Source organism: Mastigoproctus giganteus, chromosome 10, assembly GCF_048544385.1.
Source record: "Mastigoproctus giganteus isolate SK-2022 chromosome 10, ASM4854438v1, whole genome shotgun sequence".
NCBI classification, from domain to species: domain Eukaryota; kingdom Metazoa; phylum Arthropoda; class Arachnida; order Uropygi; family Thelyphonidae; genus Mastigoproctus; species Mastigoproctus giganteus.
In genome coordinates this window covers 142,192,994-142,216,814 of record NC_143584.1, presented here as the reverse complement: position 1 = coordinate 142,216,814, position 23,821 = coordinate 142,192,994, and the positions used below count along the sequence as shown (strand labels likewise).

General features: G+C 33.9%; 1 protein-coding gene across 3 annotated transcripts in view; it reads right to left on the bottom strand.

The window, feature by feature from the left end:
- The window catches only part of LOC150079328 (uncharacterized), a 486,833-nt gene that overhangs the window by 446,933 nt on the left and 16,079 nt on the right, over positions 1-23,821 (bottom strand). For all 3 annotated transcript variants that reach the window (XM_090382736.1, XM_090382738.1, XM_090382737.1), the window contains exon 3: positions 12,852-12,974. In XM_090382736.1, the coding sequence (XP_090238862.1) occupies positions 12,852-12,974 (123 nt within the window). The remainder of the gene's footprint in view (positions 1-12,851; positions 12,975-23,821) is intronic.

Sequence of the window (23,821 nt, the reverse complement as noted above, 5' to 3'; positions counted from 1 at the left end):
AAACTGCACACAGATTTCCCGCACCTTTACAACAAACTCTGGTGTTCGACCATTTTTGCTGGGCTCAAACGTTTGTCATCTTCCAGGGATTCTCTTCTACAGGGCAAAATGTTTATGCCATTAGAACACACGTGCACAACAGGGGCATATTGGGGGGAACATATGCCCTACCTTTACCAAAAATTCGAAATTAAAGAAAAAGAATGCAGGAGGCATTTCGCTTCTCTATTCTCTCGAGGGGTTTCAGTGCATGAAGAGCTAACTGAAAGATAATCTCCAGAAAAACAAATAACTTTGTTCAGTGGCATAACTATGCCAATGCAGCTGCATTTGGGCCTGAGCTTGAAAGGGGTCCATGAAATTTGGAAGACAGATTCATTTCGCAATACAATTAACAAATTTCATTAGTAAACAAGCATTTTGTTTTATTTAAAAGAAACATTCTTATCAGCACAGCATGGCCATCCGAGTATTGTTTAGACTGTGCCACACTTATAGAAATAATAGCAAATAAAAGATAGTTGTGAAATATTCAGCAAAACCAGCACCAAATACAGATATACATCATATCTGATTTTATTCTAGTGTCAAATTTATTTTACATTTTTTGTGTGTCTGGGTGCTCTGATTGTTGTCGGAGGATAATGCTTTATTTTACAATACACAAATTTATCACATAACAGTCTAGCTATGGCCAGTGCTGTCATTTTAGTACCTAAGATTGGCTCTTTTTTTTTTTTCTTTCTTTTTTTGTGTTTATCTGAAACAAAAAAATGCAAGGACTACGAATGAGTTATTACTATACTAATCAGAGACACATCTAAATTGCTGATCCTTTGATCCTCAACATATGTCGATGACGTTCTGTATGTGGCCGGTGCATCAGGAGGAACCTTCGTGTAATTAGCATTTATCCCATGGTGTTCAAGAGAGCAGATTAAGCAATGACAAGGAAGAGTAAAATGTCAACTTCAGTCAGCCCAAAATTAGCAGGTCTCAATCACACAAGTTGTCTGCCCAACATGTCACTCCAAAGCATGTAGTTTCATTAAATTTATGGTTTTGAGGTTCATTTGCCATTTTGACAACAACATTCTACCATTGTCTATTGCTTTCTTTCTAAACAGCCAAGAGGACTGGACATTTGTCGCTTTTAATACATTTTATATGTACCTGTTCTGTTTTTGCTCATTGTGAGAAAATTTGTTGCAGAGTTACTTGAAGGAGAAACGAGAGTGGGAAAAAACAAAAAAAATTCAGCCAATCGCACAGATATTTTCATTTTGCTTTATTGGCAGAGAAAGTTCTGCAGCTCTTATCAAACATCATGTACTATTTTGTGATTCTACATTTCCAAATGTAGTGATTTTACATTTTCAAGTTTCTCAGAGCATGAAAAAAATTCTCCCATTACCATTACAACCATTCTTTTCTGACCTGTGATAGAAAGCCTGAAAATGTAAGTAAATTTATTATTCCAGTTGTCATTAGTTTACAAGATGGACCGTTCACAAATTTTGAATGATCCATGATGTTAGCAATCGTCAAACATTGTATAGTTTGTGATATTAACTTATGTTACCCATTGCTCTAGATATATTTTTATTTATTTATTTTTTTACTATTCTTTGCATTTTGTTACAATTTGACAAGAATGATTTGTAATTTTATTACTCTGATGTCAGTAATTATTTTTATTGAAAATTTGTTGCTGGATCATTTAAAGATCAGAAAGATATTATAATATGAATTTCCACCAATCACTCAGAACTCTTCAACTTCCTTTCTTTGAAATTCAACTTTCTGCAGTCTAACTTTCCTAATACAGAGGGTTGCTTTATGCTGGTTCATTTTCAAATTACTGGAGTAGACTACCCAAAACATAGATGCAGTAACTTAAATAGTTTCCACATGCAAACAACTGTTCTCAATAGATTTAACTAACAGTGTTGGCGAAAACTGATCATTTTTCGTTTGTGATGATTCGATAACTTTGAGTAGGTAACTTTTTTTTTTTTTTTTTTTTTTTTGCTTAGGAATTTTCACATTAAACTATAGTGTGTAATTTTGCCACTTTTTGAAAATGAGCAAAAAATAGTCAACACTTTCAATATCAATGGCTCAAAGACTAAACATAAGAATTGGCTCTGCAAATTAGATAGTGATTATTTAAAAGGTTTTTGTAAATACTGTAAATGTACGCTGACAGCCAAATTAAGTGATGTTGAAAGCCATCGTAATACAAATGAAACACAAGGAAGCCAAAGAGCTCTTTAGTTTTCAGCATCATATGAAAAATGCTATACTGCTTTCTGCCATTGCACGTTCTATATCTCCAATTTTCTTGAATGGCAATACTCTCTCTGATGCTGAAAATTAAAGGGCTCTATGGCTTTCTTGTGCTTTGTTTGTATTACAATGCCTTTCAATATCACTTAATTCGGCTGTCAGTATGCATTTACAATATTTACATTTTAAATAATCGCCATCTAATTTGCAGAGACAGTTCTTATATTTAGCATCTTTGAGCCATTGATCATGAAAGTGTTGACTATATTTTTTGCTCATTTTCAAAAAAGGGTAAAATTACACACTATTGGGGCCCTCTTTTTCTTAAAGCTGGTGGCGACTGAAACCATGGGTGCCGGCAGCATAGTGCAAGTGACCGCCTTTGGATTTCGAAGTAATACACAATTTTTAACATTTTCATTAATTTATCGAAACATAAAAACAATACAAATTATTTCTTCCAAAATACAAGTACTTTCTCCCACTGATCATGAAACTTTGGCTCGGCTGTACACGAAAATCAGTCAAACTTGACTTAATTAAAATATTGCATGTATTCGAAAATTTTGTGGAAAAAAAAAAAATTTATTCACACATGCGCTATCTTGCAAAATATCCTGCCAGCACCCATAACTCCAATACCACCCGACACAACAATGTGATGGAGGGTTGTTGTTGTTGTTATTTGGTTTTTAGGAGCATTAGCAACTAAGGCCATATTGCTCCAGTGATATGCGGTGGTCATTCCCTGACCTTTCCGCATCCTCCGTATTTGGCTTGAACCCCGGTCTAATCAAGAAGCATGTGCTATGCACTGCTGCTCCTGCCCACCTGGCTATGGAAGCACCAAAATGGAGGGGAAGTCTGAATAAAGAGACAGTGGTGTTAACCAATTGTGGTTAAAATATCTTACTTTTGCAAATCTTACAAAAACATGACCATGGGAACATATTGCTAGGGCCCCGTCCCAGAGCCTTGAAGAGTCCCATGCAAGTGAGGGACCTTGAAGCTTAAGCTTCATTAGCTCCACTGTAAATCTGCCTCTGCATATACTTCTATTACTCTTTCCTTTTATAATTTCCTTATATATTTCATAAACTTGTTTGTTCCATGTGTTGCCAAATGTTTGGAAATAATATATTGTTTTTTTGATTAACATGTATTATTATTCACATGCTTTCCTAATATTCAAATAAAGATAATCAATAAAACATTATTTATGTGAGTGAATAAGTGTTCCTAGGTCTAACCAAAAAAATACATTCAAACACCTGGTCGCCATGCCCCCTTACAATGATACATGGATACACCACTGGTGCACAAGACAGACAATTCTCTCCATACACTTATTTCATCATGTGAAACATTTCCATGGCACTTTTGCCCAGTCAAATATAAAACTTGATGTTTGCTCTTTGTTCCATTGTTCCTCCAAAACACAGACACAGGAAAGCCATGCAGTCCAGCTAACACTACATTCTGAAATTATGGCAATTTCTGCTGACCATGACTGGTTTTACAATCACGCTTTCATGTCACGTTTACTTCTAGTAGATGGCAACACCAGCACTTGTCTCATAACATCAGTCTCATTTTCCAATTGCAACACTGTGCATTGTTAGACTCCTAGCCTGTTCAGCACAGTGCTGCAAAGCCTGAGCTTGGACTAAATATTATGTGATGTGATCACAAGAAATTGCATGGCAGTTTTGCTAACAATAGGTAAAATTATATAAGGAAGGACAGAAATAGGCACTCCCATTCTTGATAACTAAAAGCTCGGAGTGTAAAAATAAATAGTTGAAAGAAAGTGAAATGTATATGAACGAAAACCACAAAGTTTTTATTTGGATTATTCTGGAATGTAATTTCCCATCTGCTAGTGATTCCCCTGGACATTGTACAGATGTTGATCAGGTAATGGCTGTATGCTTTGAAAGTACAGTAAGCACTGGTTATAGTGATCGTGTTTGAAATTGAATTTCAACTATAATAAACAGGGATTCTAATAAGCTAAAATTGACAAATATTATCCAAGGCTATAAAAATAAAGGTATAGAGCACAAATTTACACTTTATTACCAAAAGTTTATTATCAATTAAATGATGTGTGAAAATTGGAAAAATATTATCCACAAGTTAGCAAAATAAAAATAAATTTATACTTACTTACATACATAGCTTAATTAATATACATATTAATTAAACATAACACTTTGTAATATGATTATAATTTAAAATAGTCACTTATTTTAGATTGCTTTAAATTATCACCACAAAGTCTATTTATAGATTTTTCAATATTGTATAATATTGAAACAGTCTATATTCACGATCACTTGAACGAGTTACTTCCAATGCTCTCCTCAGGACGGTTATAGCTTAGGAGTTTGCCGTTTTGTAAATGGAATTCATTCGGGTTCATCTTCATTTTCCTCCTTAGCGAAATTATCGGTAACAGACTGGGCAATTTCTTCTTCTGTTAAAGCTGTAGTAACTACCCATTTATAACAGATTGTACAAATGAAGAGGCCCAATAAACCGAAAATTGCAAACTGTTTTTATTGTTTTATGGTTTGGCCTCTATAAATGTGACCTCCAGAAATGTGCTTTAGAAAAATTTCACATATCAATTTTGAACAGAGGTGTTCAAAATTGATTCTTATAATCGAAAATGTGATTCTAATAAACGATGAAAGTGTAGTGCATTTTATTGATTTCAATCATTTCTTGAAATTTGATTCTCTAAAGCAGCTGATTCTAATAACCAGTGATTACTGTATATGTTGGTAAGTATACTACACTGTCGGACATATAGTTTTAAAGCAGACAACCATTTTCTGATCAAAATACTTAAAATGTCCGAGGGCTATCACTAACATGGAGGGGAAATTACACTCCCAAATAACTGAGTAAAAACTTTATATTCTTCACTTGTATATTTTTCACTTTCCTTCAACTATTTATTTCAACACGCTGAGCTTTAAGCTTCCAGGTAAAGGAGTGTCTATTTTTATCCTAATTCCTTACCTAATTTTGCCTGTTAGCAAAACTGCCATACAATATATGGTCCTTCCTATGACCACATTATAACATTTGCTTCTATAAGTAAAACCAGTTTTATGGGAAAACTGGTTCCTACATAACAAATGTGGAAGTGATTTGAATGGCAATTTCAAATAATGTCACACTATGTGATACAGTAAGTTTGAAACCAGCATTACGTATGTAAAATGACTCCACCAATAAGCTTGACATCGTAACCATAGCATAAGACACATTGATACAGTCCAGTTATAACAAGCATAGCAAATAAAATCCAATGTTATATATATACAAGAGGAATGTTATATATATATATATATATACAAGACGAAGCAAATGACAAGGCAAGGTTAGTAAACTATGGTAAAATTAATGAATCTGGTGCAGAGGAAGTTATCTTAGCTAAGTCAGTCATCTGTTAAAAATAAGAGAGGCTAACTGAACTTTAGCAAGAAGTTAATGACTTAGAATTGAAATAGCTTGCCTTTAACTTCATTATTAAAAAACAGTTTTTCTAAGGGAATTAAATGACTTATATCTGTAACATTGACAGTCTTTCTTAAAAATAAAAAAAAACGTTCATTGCTAGGCTTGATTGGAGAAGGTTATTTTATTTGCATTTTTCAATTTTGTAAATGATATGCTTAATCTTATGAGGAATGGAAAATATAATTGGTATGTCTTTTCAGCTTTAATGAAAATAGTGAGTTTAGTTTTTGCTGATTTTTTTTCCAATTTTTCATTTATTTGTATCCAAAGAGTATTCATTTATTTGTATCAAAATCTCAAAATAGTATAATCAAAACCTAAGTGGGGAAATAAGAGTGAGTGCATCATTCTGGATGAATAATTCTCTCTTATAAACTAGAAATTGTGGACATGCAGTAAACAAAGAGGAAGTAGTTTCTTGAATCAACTAGATGATTACTAAGTATTTCAACATATTAGAGAAATTACAGAGGAAGAGGGGTCAAATATTCCTGAACTAGTTTTCAACAAGAATCCCAGTAGTATCAAAAATATTATAGTTCAAGAACTAATAATGGGGAGGTGATCATTATCTCATAAAATAGTAACTAGGGAAAATTCAGTTGAAAGAAGAGGTCAGATTACAGGAGGGTTGGGTACAGTGGACCGGGCATTCCTTGTAACTCTAATTGGAGTTATTACTATACGCATTACGGAAATTGTTCAAGGTAGGAGCATCCAACCTTTTTTTAGCTAAGAGACAAAAAAAAAAAAAAAAAAAGATAAGATGCTGAAGCTTGCAGGCTTTCATATAAAGGAGATCACAGAGCACAAGAACAGTTCCTTACCACCAATTACACATTTTTTAAAACAATTTAATTTTTGCTATCAGTATTTATAATTACATTATAATTTTTTTACATTTAATAATTTAATATGAAAATCCTATAGTGATTACATAACACTAATAAAATAACATTCTTATTATATAGTTATTAATAATATCGTTAAATACTGAAAGTACATAAATCATAAGAAAGCAAAATACAGAAATACTTAATATCACCAAAAATGTGTATTTTCAAAAGCCAATGTGAAACTATATTTTACGGCACACTAGCTCGAAGTTTTAAACTTTGGGGAGGAGGGGGGATGCCGGAGGCCAAAAACATTTGTTCTTGTTGGGAAGTTCCACAAAGAAATACAGGTAATCCTCTTAAAACATGGTATTAGGTTCCTAAAAAATCTCGTGTAGTGAGAAACTGTGTTATACGGAACTAAGAACTAGTACAAAAAGGGGCGTTATGTTCCAAGGGTTAAAAAAATACACCATTTCGTTAACAAAAATGACAAAAATATACCATTCTATGTTTTGTGTATCTTCTGTTGTCTTTAAAAAATCATTAATTTGGATTTGTTTGCTTTTGCTTGATAAATCTTTGTAATTTAAACATATGGAACTAAGCATTTTTGAAGCTCCCTTTTAAACTTTGGGCTGCTTTCAGGCGAAGAATCTGAATTCAAAAAATAAGATTCTGATTGGTCGGCTAACTTTATGCCTTTGAGTATACTTTTTAGTGTAAAATTTGGTGCACTATCATCCTCTGAATTGATTTGAATTGCCTCCGATGCCATTTCCACCAAACCTGCTTTGCCAGCCTCTTTTTCTACCAGTAATTCTTAAACGACGTCTTCAGTAATCATTTTTTTAATTTATTTATTATTATTTTTTAAGGAGCATCGGCGACTAAGGCTATGTTGCTCTGTGTGTTCAAATTGTGTGTCAGAGTTTCTGGGAGAAAAAACCATGCTACCCTCGCCTGAGACCAACTAACTCAGTCACGTTGTGAAAAATACCCATAAAAATTCCTCCCATCATCGACGGGATTCAAACTTTAGTCCTTTCCACCTGGGTAAAGTGACAGCGATTCTACGAACTGTGCTACCCACGAGGGCTTCAGTAGTCATATCATCAAAACCTTCCCCTCCTACCAACTTAGCAAGTTCTTTTACTACATGGATTCCATTTTCTGTCGGTTCGACCTATTTCCTGAATGAACTGACTCTGGCCATACATTTTTTAAACACGCATTTAATGTTGACAGTTTTACTTCTTGGAGCGATAAACTATGATTCCGATACAGTCCACAATTGAAAATGTTTACATGTCTCCATTTCAGTTTTCCATCAATTCAATTCAAAATCAATGTTTTCCAAAATCCATTGTAACAATTTTCTGATGTAATGAGTTTCAAAGGTAGATATAATGCCTTGATTGAATTAAAGAAGTTGTACTAGGTGGTAGGAACATTACTTCAACGTTCGGATAACTTAAATCTTTTGGATGGTCTGGCACGTTATCCAATAGCAATAAAAACTTTGAAATCTAGATTTTTCCACCAGTTCAACAAGCACAAGTTCAATAGCACCGAACCTAACACGGGGATTTCCCAATAATTTTCTTTTGCATAACGATTAGCAAATCAAAAGCAGGGATTCGCAAAAAAGAATGGAAATGTTAAAAAATTACATCCAACATAATAGCAAAGTTTTTCCCTGCACAAAGCTCAAAAATACCGTGTTATGCGAGGTTGCCAAAATTCTCTAACCATGTTAGAACGAAGCCGTGTTACATAAGTGCCATGTTGTGCAGGGATTTCCACACTTTATCAATCGTGTTAGAGCGAAACCGTGTTGTAGAAGTACTGTGTTGTACGGGGGTTGCCTGTATGCCAAAATGGATAACAAGACTGCTGTAAGACTTAGCTGAAAAAAAGCATAGGACAGTTACAGACTGCTGCATGACACTACTTCATATAATGACTATATCTAGGTATGTAATAAAACCACTGATGGTGCAAAAACTGAGCATGAAACACACCACTGGCAAAGAGAGTTAAGAATGTAGAAAAGGAGTTCTACTCATATATGAATGAAAAGGAGTGGAAAGTAAATTCAGCCCTCTGAAAGTGATAGTATAATCAACAGTCCAGCTGAAATGGTGGCCAAGTACAAGATGAAACAGTGAAGCTGAGTTGAACCAGAGCAAAATAAGTAAAATGATATCACAGAAGCACTTATCTGAAAACCTACTGAAGTTGAGTGTGTAAAGCCCCAGTGGAAAAGATGGTGTTCAATAAATTATACTGAAAAAAGTGGCAGATGAGTGCCTCCAACCATTAGTAATGTTAATGAGATCATCGTTACATTCAGAGATTATTCCCTTAGACTGGAACAGTGCCAATGTCTCCCCACTCCATAAAGAAAGAGCCAAAGAAGTCATAGCTAGTTATAGTGAGTAAGTTTGACTCTGTGATTGGTAAGATTATGGACTAAATATAAGACCACCTCAACAAGAATGGTATCTAACATATATTAAAGCAAGGTTTCCTTAAAAGAAGGGAAGGGGAAATCTTGCCTTACTAATCTCATAAATTACTATGAAGAGATTATAAAGCAGCTGGGTGAAAATGACATTATATATAATCTGGATTTTTGTAAAGCTTTTGATACCATTCCTCATGACAGGTTACTGTATAAATTAGAGCAGATAACAGAGAAAAGCCATCAATGGACTAACTGAAAGTATGGTTTAAAAATGCAGCTAAAGTTTAATATTCTTAAATGCAAAGTATTACACTTGCAGAACAGAAACTCAGAAGCAGTTTAGAGATTAGGGGGGAGTAGAATTAAAGGATGTAGAAAGACTGGGATTACAATACAGAAAGACATGAACTTATGCATACCACCTGCTACCTGCTTATACATATGCAGTGTACAAGCAGGTAGCAAGAAGAGCACAAAGTATTCTATCTACAATTTATCAAAACTTTACAAGTAGTAGGGAGATCATTATCCCTTTCTATAAGATGATGGCCAGATTATACTTTGAGTGTTGGATCCAGGTGTTGATGCTGCATCTCTTTAAAGACACAGAACTTCTGGAGATGCAAATAAGGGCAACTAGACTGGTGACAAATGCAAGCATTATTCCTATGAGAACAGCTTAGATATGATTGGCAGAACTTAGCAACTAAACAGCTTGGGGAGGGGGGAGAGATTTGATTGAAGTGTAAAAGACTATAAGGGGATTAGTAAAATGAATAAGGGAGGAATATTCTCACTGATGAGTGATGCAAGAACCAAAAGGCACAGCTATATAGGAAGACGGTAGACTAGACCTAAAGAAGTTCACCTTTATGCAAAGTGTTGTAGGCTGTTAGAATAGGTGTGACATAGCCAGAGCAGTTTTTTTGTGCCATAAAACCACAAACTACAACAATGTTGGAATACATTCCAAGGAATTATTTCAACTGTAGGTAACCTCTTTTGCAAAGCTGCCATATTATTAGTTGCATACCCTTTAACCTACTAGTGATTGTAACTTTAACTAAATACAGTTCCAAAATTCAGACTTATAATTATATTAAACAACTTACCTACACAGAGATGTTCCTTTGTTAATAATATACAAAAGTAATCTGTTCATTTAGAGTGTTTGTTGTGTAATCCTTTCCAAAATGTTGCTTGTAGACATGCAACATGTAGAAATAAAAATAGCCATCAAGTACAGCGGAATTGATACCTGATATATGACTGGCTGTGATTCAGAACTTCTATTGGTCATATCACTGCTTGGAAGCAAAAGCAGTTGGCAACCAAGTTGTTACAGAAATAAAAAACCAGAATGAGGGAAGCATTAAAAAAAAAATCATAAAATATCCTTATTTAATGGATCAGATATAATAATTTGTGTGTTAAACAGTGTGGTATTAAGAAAATTAGTTCTATTAGACATATGCAAATATGTATTTGTTAAATCTAGATTCTCTCTTATTAAAGAGAAAGAGAATCCAGATTTAACAAATCTTGAAAACAAATACAAGAAATGAATATTCAAAAGAATCATTCTTTAAAAAACAAAGTACTTAAATATAAAAATGGTAAAAAATGTTTTTGTAGGAGAGGTAAAATGAATTTTAGTACACAATGATTCAGTCTCATCCAATATCTGCAAGACAGATACGTTGCTGATGATAGACTGCAGTCATGTCCTTCAGCCTGTTTCTCTATGCTGGTGATTAGAGGAATACATTCAGCAAAAAATAAGAATAATAAAGCTGTCACATGACACACATATTACTTTAAACTTGTTAAGAAAACTTGAGGCATGCCAATTTTCATTTCTTTACATAGCGAATGCACTGTATTTATGGAGATGTTGTTTCTTCTAAAGAATGAAGAAAGCAAAAGGAGCAAAATTAAGAAGACAGAAAATATATTTTAGCAGAAGAAGAACTAGAATGTTTCTTTTGCTGATATATGTTCACTGTATCTGAGAAATTTACTAATCTGTGACAGGACTTTTGCCATTCAGTCTAAACCTGTTAGATACTGATGTTAAATGGGGGCGGCAAGATTATAATAAGTAAAGAAGTAGGTTAAGATACCAACTTTTTTTTTTTTTTTACATTAAGTCGATTATGAAGTCTGACATTTCATTTTCTTTTTTTAAGAGAAATTGATAGTAGTGTTCCCTGGATGTGCATAGCAAATTTTTCTTACTGTAAATTGTTTGATTGAAAATATACATGTATTTTTCCTTACATGTTTGCTTATTCATAATTACATTAATATTTTAAAAGCTCCACAAGAAAATCTTTTTGAACCTCACTTAAAAAGGGAAATATCAGTGATTTAAGAAAGTTCATAAAAATTAACCAAAGAAAAAGTAGAATATACAATAGACTTTCAGAATAATGGCACCTTCAGGGATTCACAACACTGTTATTTCAATTTTTATGTTATCTAGAAGGTTTTATTTTTAATATCTTTAATGCAGAAATAATGGGGCTAGATAAGAAACAGAGATTAAGAAAGCAATTTTACGATAGTGAAATTATAGTAGTCTTATAATATCGTGACAAAACTGACTAAAAAAATTGAATGGCAAATGCCTAAAAAACGGTACTCACCTTGTATAAATCTGCAATAAATTTATTGGTAAATGGTGGCTGAATTTAGTTTAGAAGAAGCATTAAAAAGAACTAAGGCAGAGAATGGGGTAAAAATATTTTTAAACAAATTTTAAAATGAGCGCAAGGAAGTAGAAGTACAGATCTCCAATCCTTGGTTGTCATAAAAAGGTTGAAGGATGCGAATGAAAGAATGAAATAAAAGAGTCTTCTCTTTTATTTCATTCTTTCATTCGCATCCTTCAACCTTTTTATGACAACCAAGGATTGGAGATCTGTACTTCTACTTCCTTGCGCTCATTTTAAAATTTGTTTAAAAATATTTTTACCCCATTCTCTGCCTTAGTTCTTTTTAATGCTTCTTCTAAACTAAATTCAGCCACCATTTACCAATAAATTTATTGCAGATTTATACAAGGTGAGTACCGTTTTTTAGGCATTTGCCATTCAATTTTTTTAGAAAGCAATTTTATTAACTGCACATAAAAAATATAAACATGTTAACAATCCAATATTATATTCTTCCATTAATACACTCCTACTTACACCCATTCTATTTTCTATTATTATATCAAGTTTGCCACTAAGCTTTAAATGTTCTTAATTATTCTTCTTTTCTTCTCTGTATGAGGTTTATTAACTTTAGGAGCCATAGTGAGGGGTTTTTAATTTAAAATAAATGTAAAGCAGTAAGTATAATCTGTGATATCAGTACAGAATTCACTTTCAAAATGGCGAATTTAACAAATAAAGTAATCACAAGACACTGTTTTCTTTTTTTCGGCACTGCATGACATCTCCACTGTATGTAAACATCCAATCTCAATGTGCCTTTATCTCGAATGTGCCGTTATTTCGACAGTCTGCTGTAATACACATTCATAAAACATATAAAGTTCATCTTTTTACTAATAAAAAAAAAAATACACAATACAAGTAATTACGGGATTAAAAATGGTGTTTTTAAATAACTCTCATGGAAATATTTTTGCTTTGAATAAAAAAAGATACCTTATTACTCTTAAATGTGCATATGCACATGTACTTTAACCAGAGAGAGGTGTATTATATTACCTGTGTCTTTATTGGAGTATTTGATTCACTCAGTGAGCCATCTTCCTCTTCACCAATACTGAACTGATTTAGATTTACTTCATGTGTTTCAGAGAGAGAGGGAGAATCCAGATTTAACAAATCCTGAAAACCAATACTACAAATGAATAATGAAAAGTAATATTCTTTATAAGAAAAGATATATATATTTAAATAAATACAATTCAAAAGGTCTGCATTCAAGAAGTGCCTGAAAGTCTCAAATCCAATTGCGTCATAGGATTGACCAATAATTTTATATAGTAATGATGGATTCAATTAGGGAATGCTCATACAGTCTTTCCCTTGGGGTTTAAGATTTCATTATTAAATGCAGTAAACTGGAGAGTGTTTTATAGACCAAAATAATGAAAACATGTTAAATAAACTTGGATCTGGAAAAGTTTTATTAATAAAGTACAGCCATTTGAAAATTTTCAAATGGCTCTACTTTATTAATGGTAATACAGGAAGTGGTTTTTTTTTTTTTTTTTTTTTTTTTGTTTTCTTAGGTTTCAGCATTAAAATACATTATACCTTGTGATCTTAGGTTTCAGCATGTCTTACATGTTGAATAAGAACACAAGGTATAATGTATTTGATGAACTAAACTATTACCTTCCAACGCAATAAATCCAATGATAATAATATACAAAACAAACTGCTTAAATATTGTATCAAGGTAATATAATAATAAAATGAATCAAAAACCATTTGCCTCTTGGTCATATGATCAAAGCAAAAGAATGCCTACGTAGATCTTAAAATACTATTTGAAGCTAAAATAAGAGACTATCATGTTCAAATAACATAAAGTTAAAGAATGTGTCTAAGTATAGCAAGCAAGGATCTATGTTAATTCAGTGCAAGAAAATTTGCTGTACAACAGTTCACGACATTTCACTGTATGTGACAATTTGGGACAAAGACAACTGCCTAAATTTGGCAAAAGACAATTTGGCAAATTCTATGTGAGAATATAGTGTATGATAAGCAAGACCAAAAATGTACAACTTTTAACCAGCTGTGCTGTAAATGGTTAATTTAGTGAATGTGGTATAGTTCATATTTTTGATAGAGTGCAATAACCACCTGTATTTTTTAATGCACATTCTACTTTTTAAGGGAGAGCCTGTAAAATTGGACACACAGGTTAAAATTAGGAAACAATTACATTCCTTTTGATTACTTTACTTTTGCTTTGGTAAGTTCTGTTCTAGGAAATTCATATGGAGGTTGTTCCAGATATCAAAAGTAAAGATCATTAATGGATACTGACTGGTTAATGCGAGTCTTCTGAGATTTGTTCTGCAACCCACATTATACTTTATATTGGAAGCGGTTCAAGTTAGTGGTAAAGCTGGTTCCCAAGTTGAGTTAAGGGCAGGAGAATCAAATGGTGGGAGGCAAGTAAGCTCCCTGGGCATTGTGGAGGGCATTACAGAATTGGAGTCTGGGTCTGCTGCAGGAAAGGCAGTCTGGCCCAGTGAGGCATCTTCCCCTAGGGTAGCTTTCGATGCTCCTCATAAAGGGTTGGTAAGCTAGAAGACATTTGGTTAGCATGAAGAAATGTAGTTAAGAGGATGTTTACATTTGCACCACACAACAGAAGTGTGAGGCATCTGTATAATAGCTGTAAATTGAATACACTGTACTATCAGTTTGCTTTGATTGATAAAAACTTGAGTTACCTAGTGGAGGGGGGGGGAGACCAATGCACCCACATCCACAATAATTCCTTCCAACTAGCGATGGACATAATCAAATGACTTTCATAACTGAATGATTAATAATTGAAATAATCGGATTATATGCAAATTAGCTGATTATGAAATTTACAATAATAACCAATTATGGCATTTTAATAATTGATTACATGAAAATTAGTTGATGACAAAACTGACAACAATAGTTACCAAACAGAACTATTACTAGAACACACACACACACACACTCTCTCTCTCTCTCTCTCTCTCTCTCTCTCTGTAGCAGCACATTATTATCTTCAGTATATCATTTTTTCCCTTCTTATCAATTTTATCACCTAATTTACATAATTAACTATAATAATGGTTTTTGATGTCCATCACTAATCCCAACACAGAAGGGGCCCACAAAGCATTTCTTAAATGGTATAACATAGCTATAACAAAAGAAAGGTGTGGGGCTATAAAAACCAACCATGTACCACATCCCCATATACTGTATTACTGCACATCCCTGGAACAGCAGCATGGATTGGTTCAATATGTGCCTATTAACTTCAGTGGGAATATGCCTATTATCTTTAGCAAGATTGTCTATCCATATTATAAAGTTGTTACAATATGGATGGACAGTCATACTGAAGATAATAGGTGCATATACTCTTCAACCTGCCTATAAATAGGATTGGCTTGAATACTTTTACACAAAATAAATTGATGAAAAATATCCTTTTTGTTTTTCTATTGTTTTCTAAATTTCTGAATTCCTCCTGTTTAAGTTACCAAATTTCGCTTAGTTTTTCCAAGCCCTTTACTTCATTGATTTTCTTAATTTCTGGTCTGTATGAAACACACCAAATTGTCACAAAGCAAAATGCCATGTACCAAATTCTCTTACACTGAACTGCTGTGCACCAAACTGTCACATACAGTGAAATATCATACACCAAATTGTCACATACAGTGAAATGTCATGCACCAAAATGTTGCATACCAGATTGCCATGTGCCATCATAGCAAACTGTCTTATACTCAACTGATGTCATCCTAGCAAGCAAGTTGTTATTAGTACTAGTAATGGCCACATGGTGCAAGGAAGGCTATGGCTTATGCTGCCCTGCACCACTCAAAAAAAATAAAAAATAATAATAAAATAAAATAAAATAACAAAAAATAAATTAAATAAAATAACAAAAAAATTAAATTAAATTAAAAAATTATTAAAATAATAAGAATAAAAACAAATTAATAATAAGAAGAAATTTTAAAAAATAATAAACAAGAATTTTTTAAAAAATAAGAAGAATTAAAAAATAATAATAATAAGAGAAAAGGAAATGGACAACATATGCATTTCCCTCCTCCCTTAGGTTATGTCTGCATAAACATTAGATTTTTTAAGTTCGTGGCTTATTTTTTTTTTTTTTTTAACTTCATGGCCAGAATCACTCAATCCTATATTTGTCTTTGGGGCAATTTTTAAAATTTTTTTTTTTACTTAATGCAGTAAATAAAAAAATATACATATACAGTGAATTCTGCTTTTATATTAAAATACAGTGAATTCTTCTTTTATATTAAAATACAGTTAATTTTGCTTTTATATTAAAATACACCTAATTCTGTTTTTGCACGAACTTTTTTTACACGAATTTGGTTTAACACGAATTCAAAATAAATATTTCATTCTCTTTTTACGCGAGTCATTTTGATTTAACACGATTTCTATGAATTTTTTTTTGCCTAAATTCTAAGAAATTTTTTTTTTATTTGTGGCATATTAGTATCATTTCTATATTACACGCATCAATAGATTGGATAACAGCTAGTGTTTGCGTTTTGAAATGCGTGCTTTTGCTTACCAATGTTTACGTCTATGTATCTATGAATCATCAACGTTTTTATTAATTTTGTGCACATCTACGGAATTCGTGCATTGTATCTTCAGCAGACATGTAGTAGTAAGCTCTATTTCAAAGTGAAAGAATCTTTAGTGAAATTTGTGCACATATAAATTTATTAATTTTGCCGATAGTCAATAAATTGTAAGTTTACAAAATTTTCATACCTTTTTTTATTAATTATAACTGAGATATTTTTCGGTAGCCCTTATATAATGTCGAATAATTTGCCTATTACCAAAATGAAAAGGAAAGCGATTTCTTTGGAACTTAAAATTCAAATTTTAGATCGTCTTGCAACTGGACAAGGGGCTACGTCTGTAGGAAGGCATTTTGGTGTACATGAAGCTACCGTAAGAACTATTAAGAAAAATGAAGCTGCAATTAGGAAGTCGGTATGTTCTGGAACAAAATTAAGTGTTAATTCATCATCATATACAAGAGATATTGTCAAGGAAAAAATGGAAAAGGCCCTGGTAATGTGGATAGAAGATCAGTCACAAAAAAGAGTACCAGTAGATGGAAATGCCATCAAGCAAACAGCACTAAGAATTTACAGACAGATTAAAGAAAAGGAGCCAAGCACTTCATCTCAGTTAAACAGAAAGTATGAATTTTCTGCGAGTACAGGTTGGATGACAGGGTTTCTTAAAAGGAATGCTCTTCATAATATAAAAATTAAAGGTGAAACTGCATCTGCAGATGAATCGGCTGCTAAAGTATTCCCGCAGGAACTTGCAAAAATTATTGAAGATGGAGGATACACTCCTGATCAAGTGTGGAATGCAGATGAAACTGGTTTCTTCTGGAAACGAATGCCGAACAGAACGTATGTAGCCAAATCGCAGAAAACTGCTGGTGGTTTTAAGGTAGCTAAGGATCGTGTGACCTTATTATTTTCCTCCAACGCTTCAGGAGATCGTATGTTGAAACCACTGCTGGTAAATCGAGCCCTAAACCCACGTTCAATGAAAGGTGTAGATATCAATAAATTGCCTGTTCACTGGATAGCAAACAAGAAGGCCTGGGTGACCACTACTATTTTTACAGAATGGTTCAACAAATGTTTCGTCCCAGAAGTCAGACGTTATATGAATTTGAAAGGTCTCGAATTTAAAGTTCTTCTGATTCTTGACAATGCACCCGGCCATCCTGTCTTGGAACACCCAAATGTACAAATTTTATTTCTGCCACCTAATACTACATCTTTGATACAACCACTAGACCAAGGTATAATTGCGACAATTAAAACATATTACGTAAAACGAACATTCCAACACGTTTTGGACAAACTGAATGATGAAACACTAACAGTCATTGATGTGTGGAAGAAATTCTCAATTATGGATTGTATCAATCAAGTTGGATTAGCGTTAACTGAATTAAAACCAGCAACTTTAAATGCGTGTTGGAAAGCGGTTTGGCCACAATGTGTAAAAAGCAAAGATCCCATCATCCCTAATACGACCGAATTTCCCAACATCATTACAATGGCACACAAAATTGGTGGAGAAGGATTCGATGATCTATCGTTTGAAGATATTGATGAATTGTTAACCGACAAAGCCCTAAGCGAAGATGAAATATTAGAGGTTGTCCTTGGGACTCCTTATCCCACAGAACGTAGTGATAATGAAGAAAATGATCCTGTTCTAAATGCAGATTTAATAAAAGAAGGTCTGGAACTGGCTAGAAAATTAGGTAATCATTTTGTCAAACATGACCCTAATGAGGAACGCGCTGGGAAGTTTCAACGCGAACTGAAGTTGTTGACAGCCTCTTACAGAGAATTATATAACGGACTAACCAAAACACGAACACAACGATTAATAACTGAATTCGTTCGTAAAACCGGTGAAACATCAGCACCAGAGGAGATTCGTGCTGATTTTGCTGAAGAGATCACAGAAAGAATTTCATTAATAGAGGAAGAAGACGATGTCCACAACATTTCTAGTGATGGCAGTGATATTCCAGTCGTACGCAAACGTATGCGCCGTTTATTATCAGAAAGTGGAAAATGAATAAAATCTTGTTATATGTAAAACAGATTTTTTTTGTTCATGAAGAATTTTTTTTCATTTCATATGCATACAAATTTATTTTAGTACATTTTAATTACATATTATTACATGTGTATTTTGTTGAAATAAAATAATAAGCTTAAAACGAATATTTTATGTGTTTTTTTTTTTAATTATTTTTACTGATTTTTTTAGATCCGGAACCAATCTTCTTTTCTTCCATAAATACAATGTCTTTTTTTACACGTATTTTTCAGGAACGTATCTATCGTGTAAAAACAGAATTAGGTGTACAGTTAATTCTGTTTAAGAATAGAACTCAAAATCTTTTCTCCTAAAAAGGTATGTGGTACCTTAAAACTGGCACACAATGTGAAAAATTAGTGCAGAAACCTACTTACTGTTACATCAGTTGTTCACATGGTGTGGGAGTTTATTTGGTTTATTGTGTATGATGTCTAACTGTGCATGTTCAGCAAAACGTCACTTACAGTGCTTTTTAATGCTATGGACAACTTTCCTGTCACTCCTTCCTTATTGGTTGATACTATGATAATCTACCTAAAACTAGGGCTTAATGAACCCATCATGGTCACTATAAAATCTGGCTTACAACTGGTATTTTATAGGTCAGTATTTTATTTTAACCTATCAAAAAAATTCATTATTTTATAGAATGAATCTTACTGGTTGACAAAAAAAAAAAAAAACATGATTAAAGCTATCTGGAAAGCATTTCATAATTAGTTTCTTATTTGGTATCAACTTTATCGTTTTTAAACTAATCTGTGAAAAAATAAATATTTGAAGGCTGTTTGTTCTTGAAAACATACTGTTTATCTTTGTTTTCATACACAATTTTTGTAAATCAGGTGTTTGTAGCTTAAGGAGTGGCTTGACAACTTTTCATCACTTTTGCTTTTTGAAATCTGTGTAGTTTCAATAAACTAGTAATATATCATTTATAATAAATTTAACATATAAATTCGATGAGCTTGAAGTGTTAGCCAAGACATCAAAGGCAGTACGGTTGGGATATCAGAGACATGGTGTCACACAGACATAAGCAGTGCAGAATTGGAATTTGGGGAGTACAATGTGTACAGAAAGGATAGACAGGACAGGAAGGGAGAAGGGGTTATGCTGTTAATTAAGAAACACAAAATCTAAGGAAGTGCATCCGATTGATGTTGGTGGACAATGCAATGTTGAGTCTGTTTTAGTGTTACATAAGCACTGGGAAAGGAAAAATGGGGGTAGGTGTGTGTTATAGGCCTAATGAATCTGATGAGTATAATGAGCAATTGTGCAGAGAAATAGAGTGAGCCAGTAAATTAGAGTGTCTTATAATGGAGGATTTTAATTTCCCGGATACTGACTGGAATTTGTAGGTTGGTCACTTACACATTAGCAAGGCTTTTGTGGATTTATTGGATGATTGTTTTCTACAGCAGCATGTTCGGGAGGCAACTAGAGGGAGTAATACTCTTGATCTGATTATCAGTAATGATTCTTTATGCATCAAGAATCTGCAGATAAAGGAACCACTAGGTGGCAGTGATCACAATGTCCTGAAGTGGGATTTACTCAAAGAGGTAAATATCATTAAGGGTAAAGGGAAGGGTTTTTGCTTTCGTAAAGGTGACTACGGTGGTCTGAGACAGTATTTAAATTCTATACGGTGAAACCAACTAATGATGTTACCAACAGCAAATTCAAAATGGAAAGCATTCAAAGAATTAATCTTGGAAGCTACTAGACTTTTCTTACCAACAAACAAATATTGTTCAAGATTTAGGCCTAAATGGATGTCAGAGGAACTAATTAGACATGTGACAGAGAAGAAAAACGCATGGGATACGTATAAATTAACATGTGACACAGAAGCCTATGATAGATATAAGCTGGTCTGTAACCAAGTCACAAAGGAGGTTGGGCAGGCAAAGGCAGATTACGAGAAATCTTTAGCAAAGGATGTAAAGAAAAACAGCAAAGAGTTCTTTATCTATGTAAACTCTAGAAGAAAGGGGATGAATCAGATTGGTCCACTTAATATCGATGGTTCAACTGTTGATGATCCTGCTCGGGTAGCTAACAAACTAAATGAATATTTTGCATCGACATTCACACATGAGGAGTTATTCAGGGAAAGGAATGCCAGAGGTCTATTCAACTCTGGCAGTAAGCTAGATAATCTTGTAATAACTGAGAGTAAATTGTAGAGGAGAAATTGTTGAAGATAAACACAAGAAAGGCACCTGGGATGGATGGAATCTATCCAGTTATATTAAAGGAGGTGGCAAAGGAAGTAAGCAAACCCTTAGCCATAATTATGAGAGCTTCTTTGGACTCAGGGGAGGTACCCATAGACTGGAGATGTGCAAATGTAACCTCAATTCACAAAGGAAGATCAAAGGCTGACAAGTAATTATAGACCTGTTAGTTTAACTTCGGCTCCAGGAAAATTAATGGAGGCACTGGTTAAAGAGGCATTGCAGGATCATCTAGACAAGACTTCGGTTATAGCTCAGACACAGCATGGGTTTGTTAAGGGGAAGTCTTGTCTGACTAATTTAATTGGATACTATGATGTAGTCACAAACGGACTGGATGCAAAGAATAACTTTGATATCATATATTTGGATCTTAGAAAAGCCTTTGATACTTTTGCACATGGAAGACTGCTGCACAAATTGGAGCAGTGTGGCATTGGAGGCAAATTGCTGCTATGGATAAAGGGATGGTTAAATGGGAGAAGACAGAAAGTGGTAATCAATGGACACTGCTCTTCGTGGACTGATGTTATTAGTGGAGTCCCTCAAGGTTCAGTGTTGGGTCCATTGTTGTTTTCTGTATTTATAAATAATATTGATGATTGTATATCAAGCTTAATGTCCAAGTCTGCAGATGATACGAAGGTTGGCAGGGTTGTTAATGACGCTAATGACAGTAGACTGCTGCAACAGGATCTAGAAAAGTTGAGCAGATGGGCTGAGAGGTGGCAAATGTAAAGTACTACATATAGGAAGCAGTAATCCCAGGGTAACGTATCAACTCTGTGGTACCACACTGACAGTGGTAGAGAATGAAAAGACCTGGGGTTAATTGTGCAGGCAAATATGAAGTTTTCTGAGCAGTGCAGACGGTCTGCAAGAGTAGCTCATGGTGTCTCATCAATGATATACAGGAATTTTTCTAGCAGGGATAAGGAGGTGATTATCTCCTTGTATAAGGCAATGGTCAGACCACACCTTGAGTACTGTATACAGGTCTGGAGGCCTCAAATTAAGAAGGATGTAGAGCTGCTGGAACGAGTACAGAGAAGGGCAACAGGATTAGTGAATGGAACAAAGGGTTGCTCTTACGAAGAAATGCTTAAGTTTTGCAAATTACAGTATCTGGAGACTAGGCATCTGCGAGATGATCTGATTGAGGTGTATAAAGCCTTGAATGGTTTGAGCATGCTCAATGCCGATGGGATTTTTTCTCTTGCTCAGAATAATCACCTGAGAGGGCATAAATTCAAATTGAGGAAAGACTGTTGTAGGACAGATGCGCAGAAGTTTGCCTTTAGCCAGCGGTGGTAGATTGCTGGAACAAACTTTCATCTGTCGTAGAAGTTGATAGCTTAAATAGATTCAAGGCAGAACTTGACAAACATTTTGGAGCGAGTGGATGGGTGAAATAAGGGTTTTTTTTATTTTTTTTTGGCTGATGCTATATAAGCTTGCTTTCTTGCATCATGTGCCTTTGCTAATGCTAATATAGAATAAAAGCTGATCATTTAAAAAAATTTAAAAGCTTTTAATTTTCAAAGTCAATTATAAATGGACAATCCAATATCGCAGTCATGGAGGATCCCAGAAATGGGATCTGGGACACCCTATAAGGAGAGGGGATTAAAAAAGGCTTGGCTAAAAAGCAAAGTAAACACCAGTATTTAACTATTTGCATGACTGAAGTTTGCTATGTAATGACTCTCACAAAAAGAATTTTTTTTTTTTTTTTTTTAGAATGCCATTTCTTCTCCATCTCGTGACTAGCTTTTAGCAATGGTGACAATTTTTTTTGAACAAATTTTTCAAGGTCTATGATTGTGTAGTAGGGAGGCTAAATTATCGGCTAAAAACTCCTTTCCTCTTAAATAGCAAATAAACAATAACCTACTGTATTTCTCCACTTCAGTTGGTGACAGGAATCAAACTTAGGCTTTTCTATACAGTGAGAGAGTGCAATATTTTGTACTGGACAAGACACTGAATTAGACAAAATAAAGCCACTGGACAAGATTCAGAGAGACATAAAACTATAGATAATTAAACTGTGTTTGTTCATGGGATGATCCATATGATTTAATAAATTCATAAGTGAATAAGTGATAGAATTAGGTTAGGATCAGTAGCAGCTGAGCAAATTATATATGAACAGTTTACATAAACTGCTCACTAAATAGATGATTTTACCTCGAGAACTGAAGGCTTTTGTAGAGCATAAAATAGATATTAAGTACAGTAGAGATCTTCCACAATGCAAAAGGCCAATAACCCATACATTCTTTCTTACATACAAGACAGACAGATTCACCATGAAGACCAGAATTTGAGTCACTGTTCAAACTGGTAGTTGTTCACTGTTCAAGGTAGTCCTAACACATAACTTCTTCCAGAATCAGTAGTTATGTCACTATGGGATTAATCATTAGGCTGTTGGGAATTTATATATAGGGTGATTAAGGTGGTATAGTATCGATTATTCTGAGTAAAAAAGTTCATATAAACATGTGTCCAATTCTCAACAGATATGGAGATACAGCTGTTTGAAACTGGTGCGAACAAAGCCATTATGAGGGGTATTAAAGAACAATAAATGACTTGTTTGTATTTATCGACTTTTTGAATGATACAAAACACAAACAATTGAAACATTTTTTACAGTTCACAATAAATGTTCAAAAATCCCAACGCCAACCTCAATGCACTTTGTAACTCTTATGGTAATATGATGTGGTGTTCTTCTGAGGTCGTCTTCGAGTTCCTTTATGAAGGCAGCAGTATCCAAAATGCAAGCAAGCGATTCGTCTCTTGTATTCACCTTTTCTTTGTATACTGCACTTTTCATCCATCCCACTAACAAAAATCTAATGGAGTAAGGTCTGGATACCTTGGTGGCCAATGAACAGGACCACTGCGACCGATCCATCATTCAGGGAAAGTTCGATTTAGATACTGTATCACCAGATACAATATAACGTGCAGGTTCTCCGTCATGCTGAAAGTACAGCCAAGGAAACATCCTCCAATAGTAGTAGAAGTTTGTTTTGC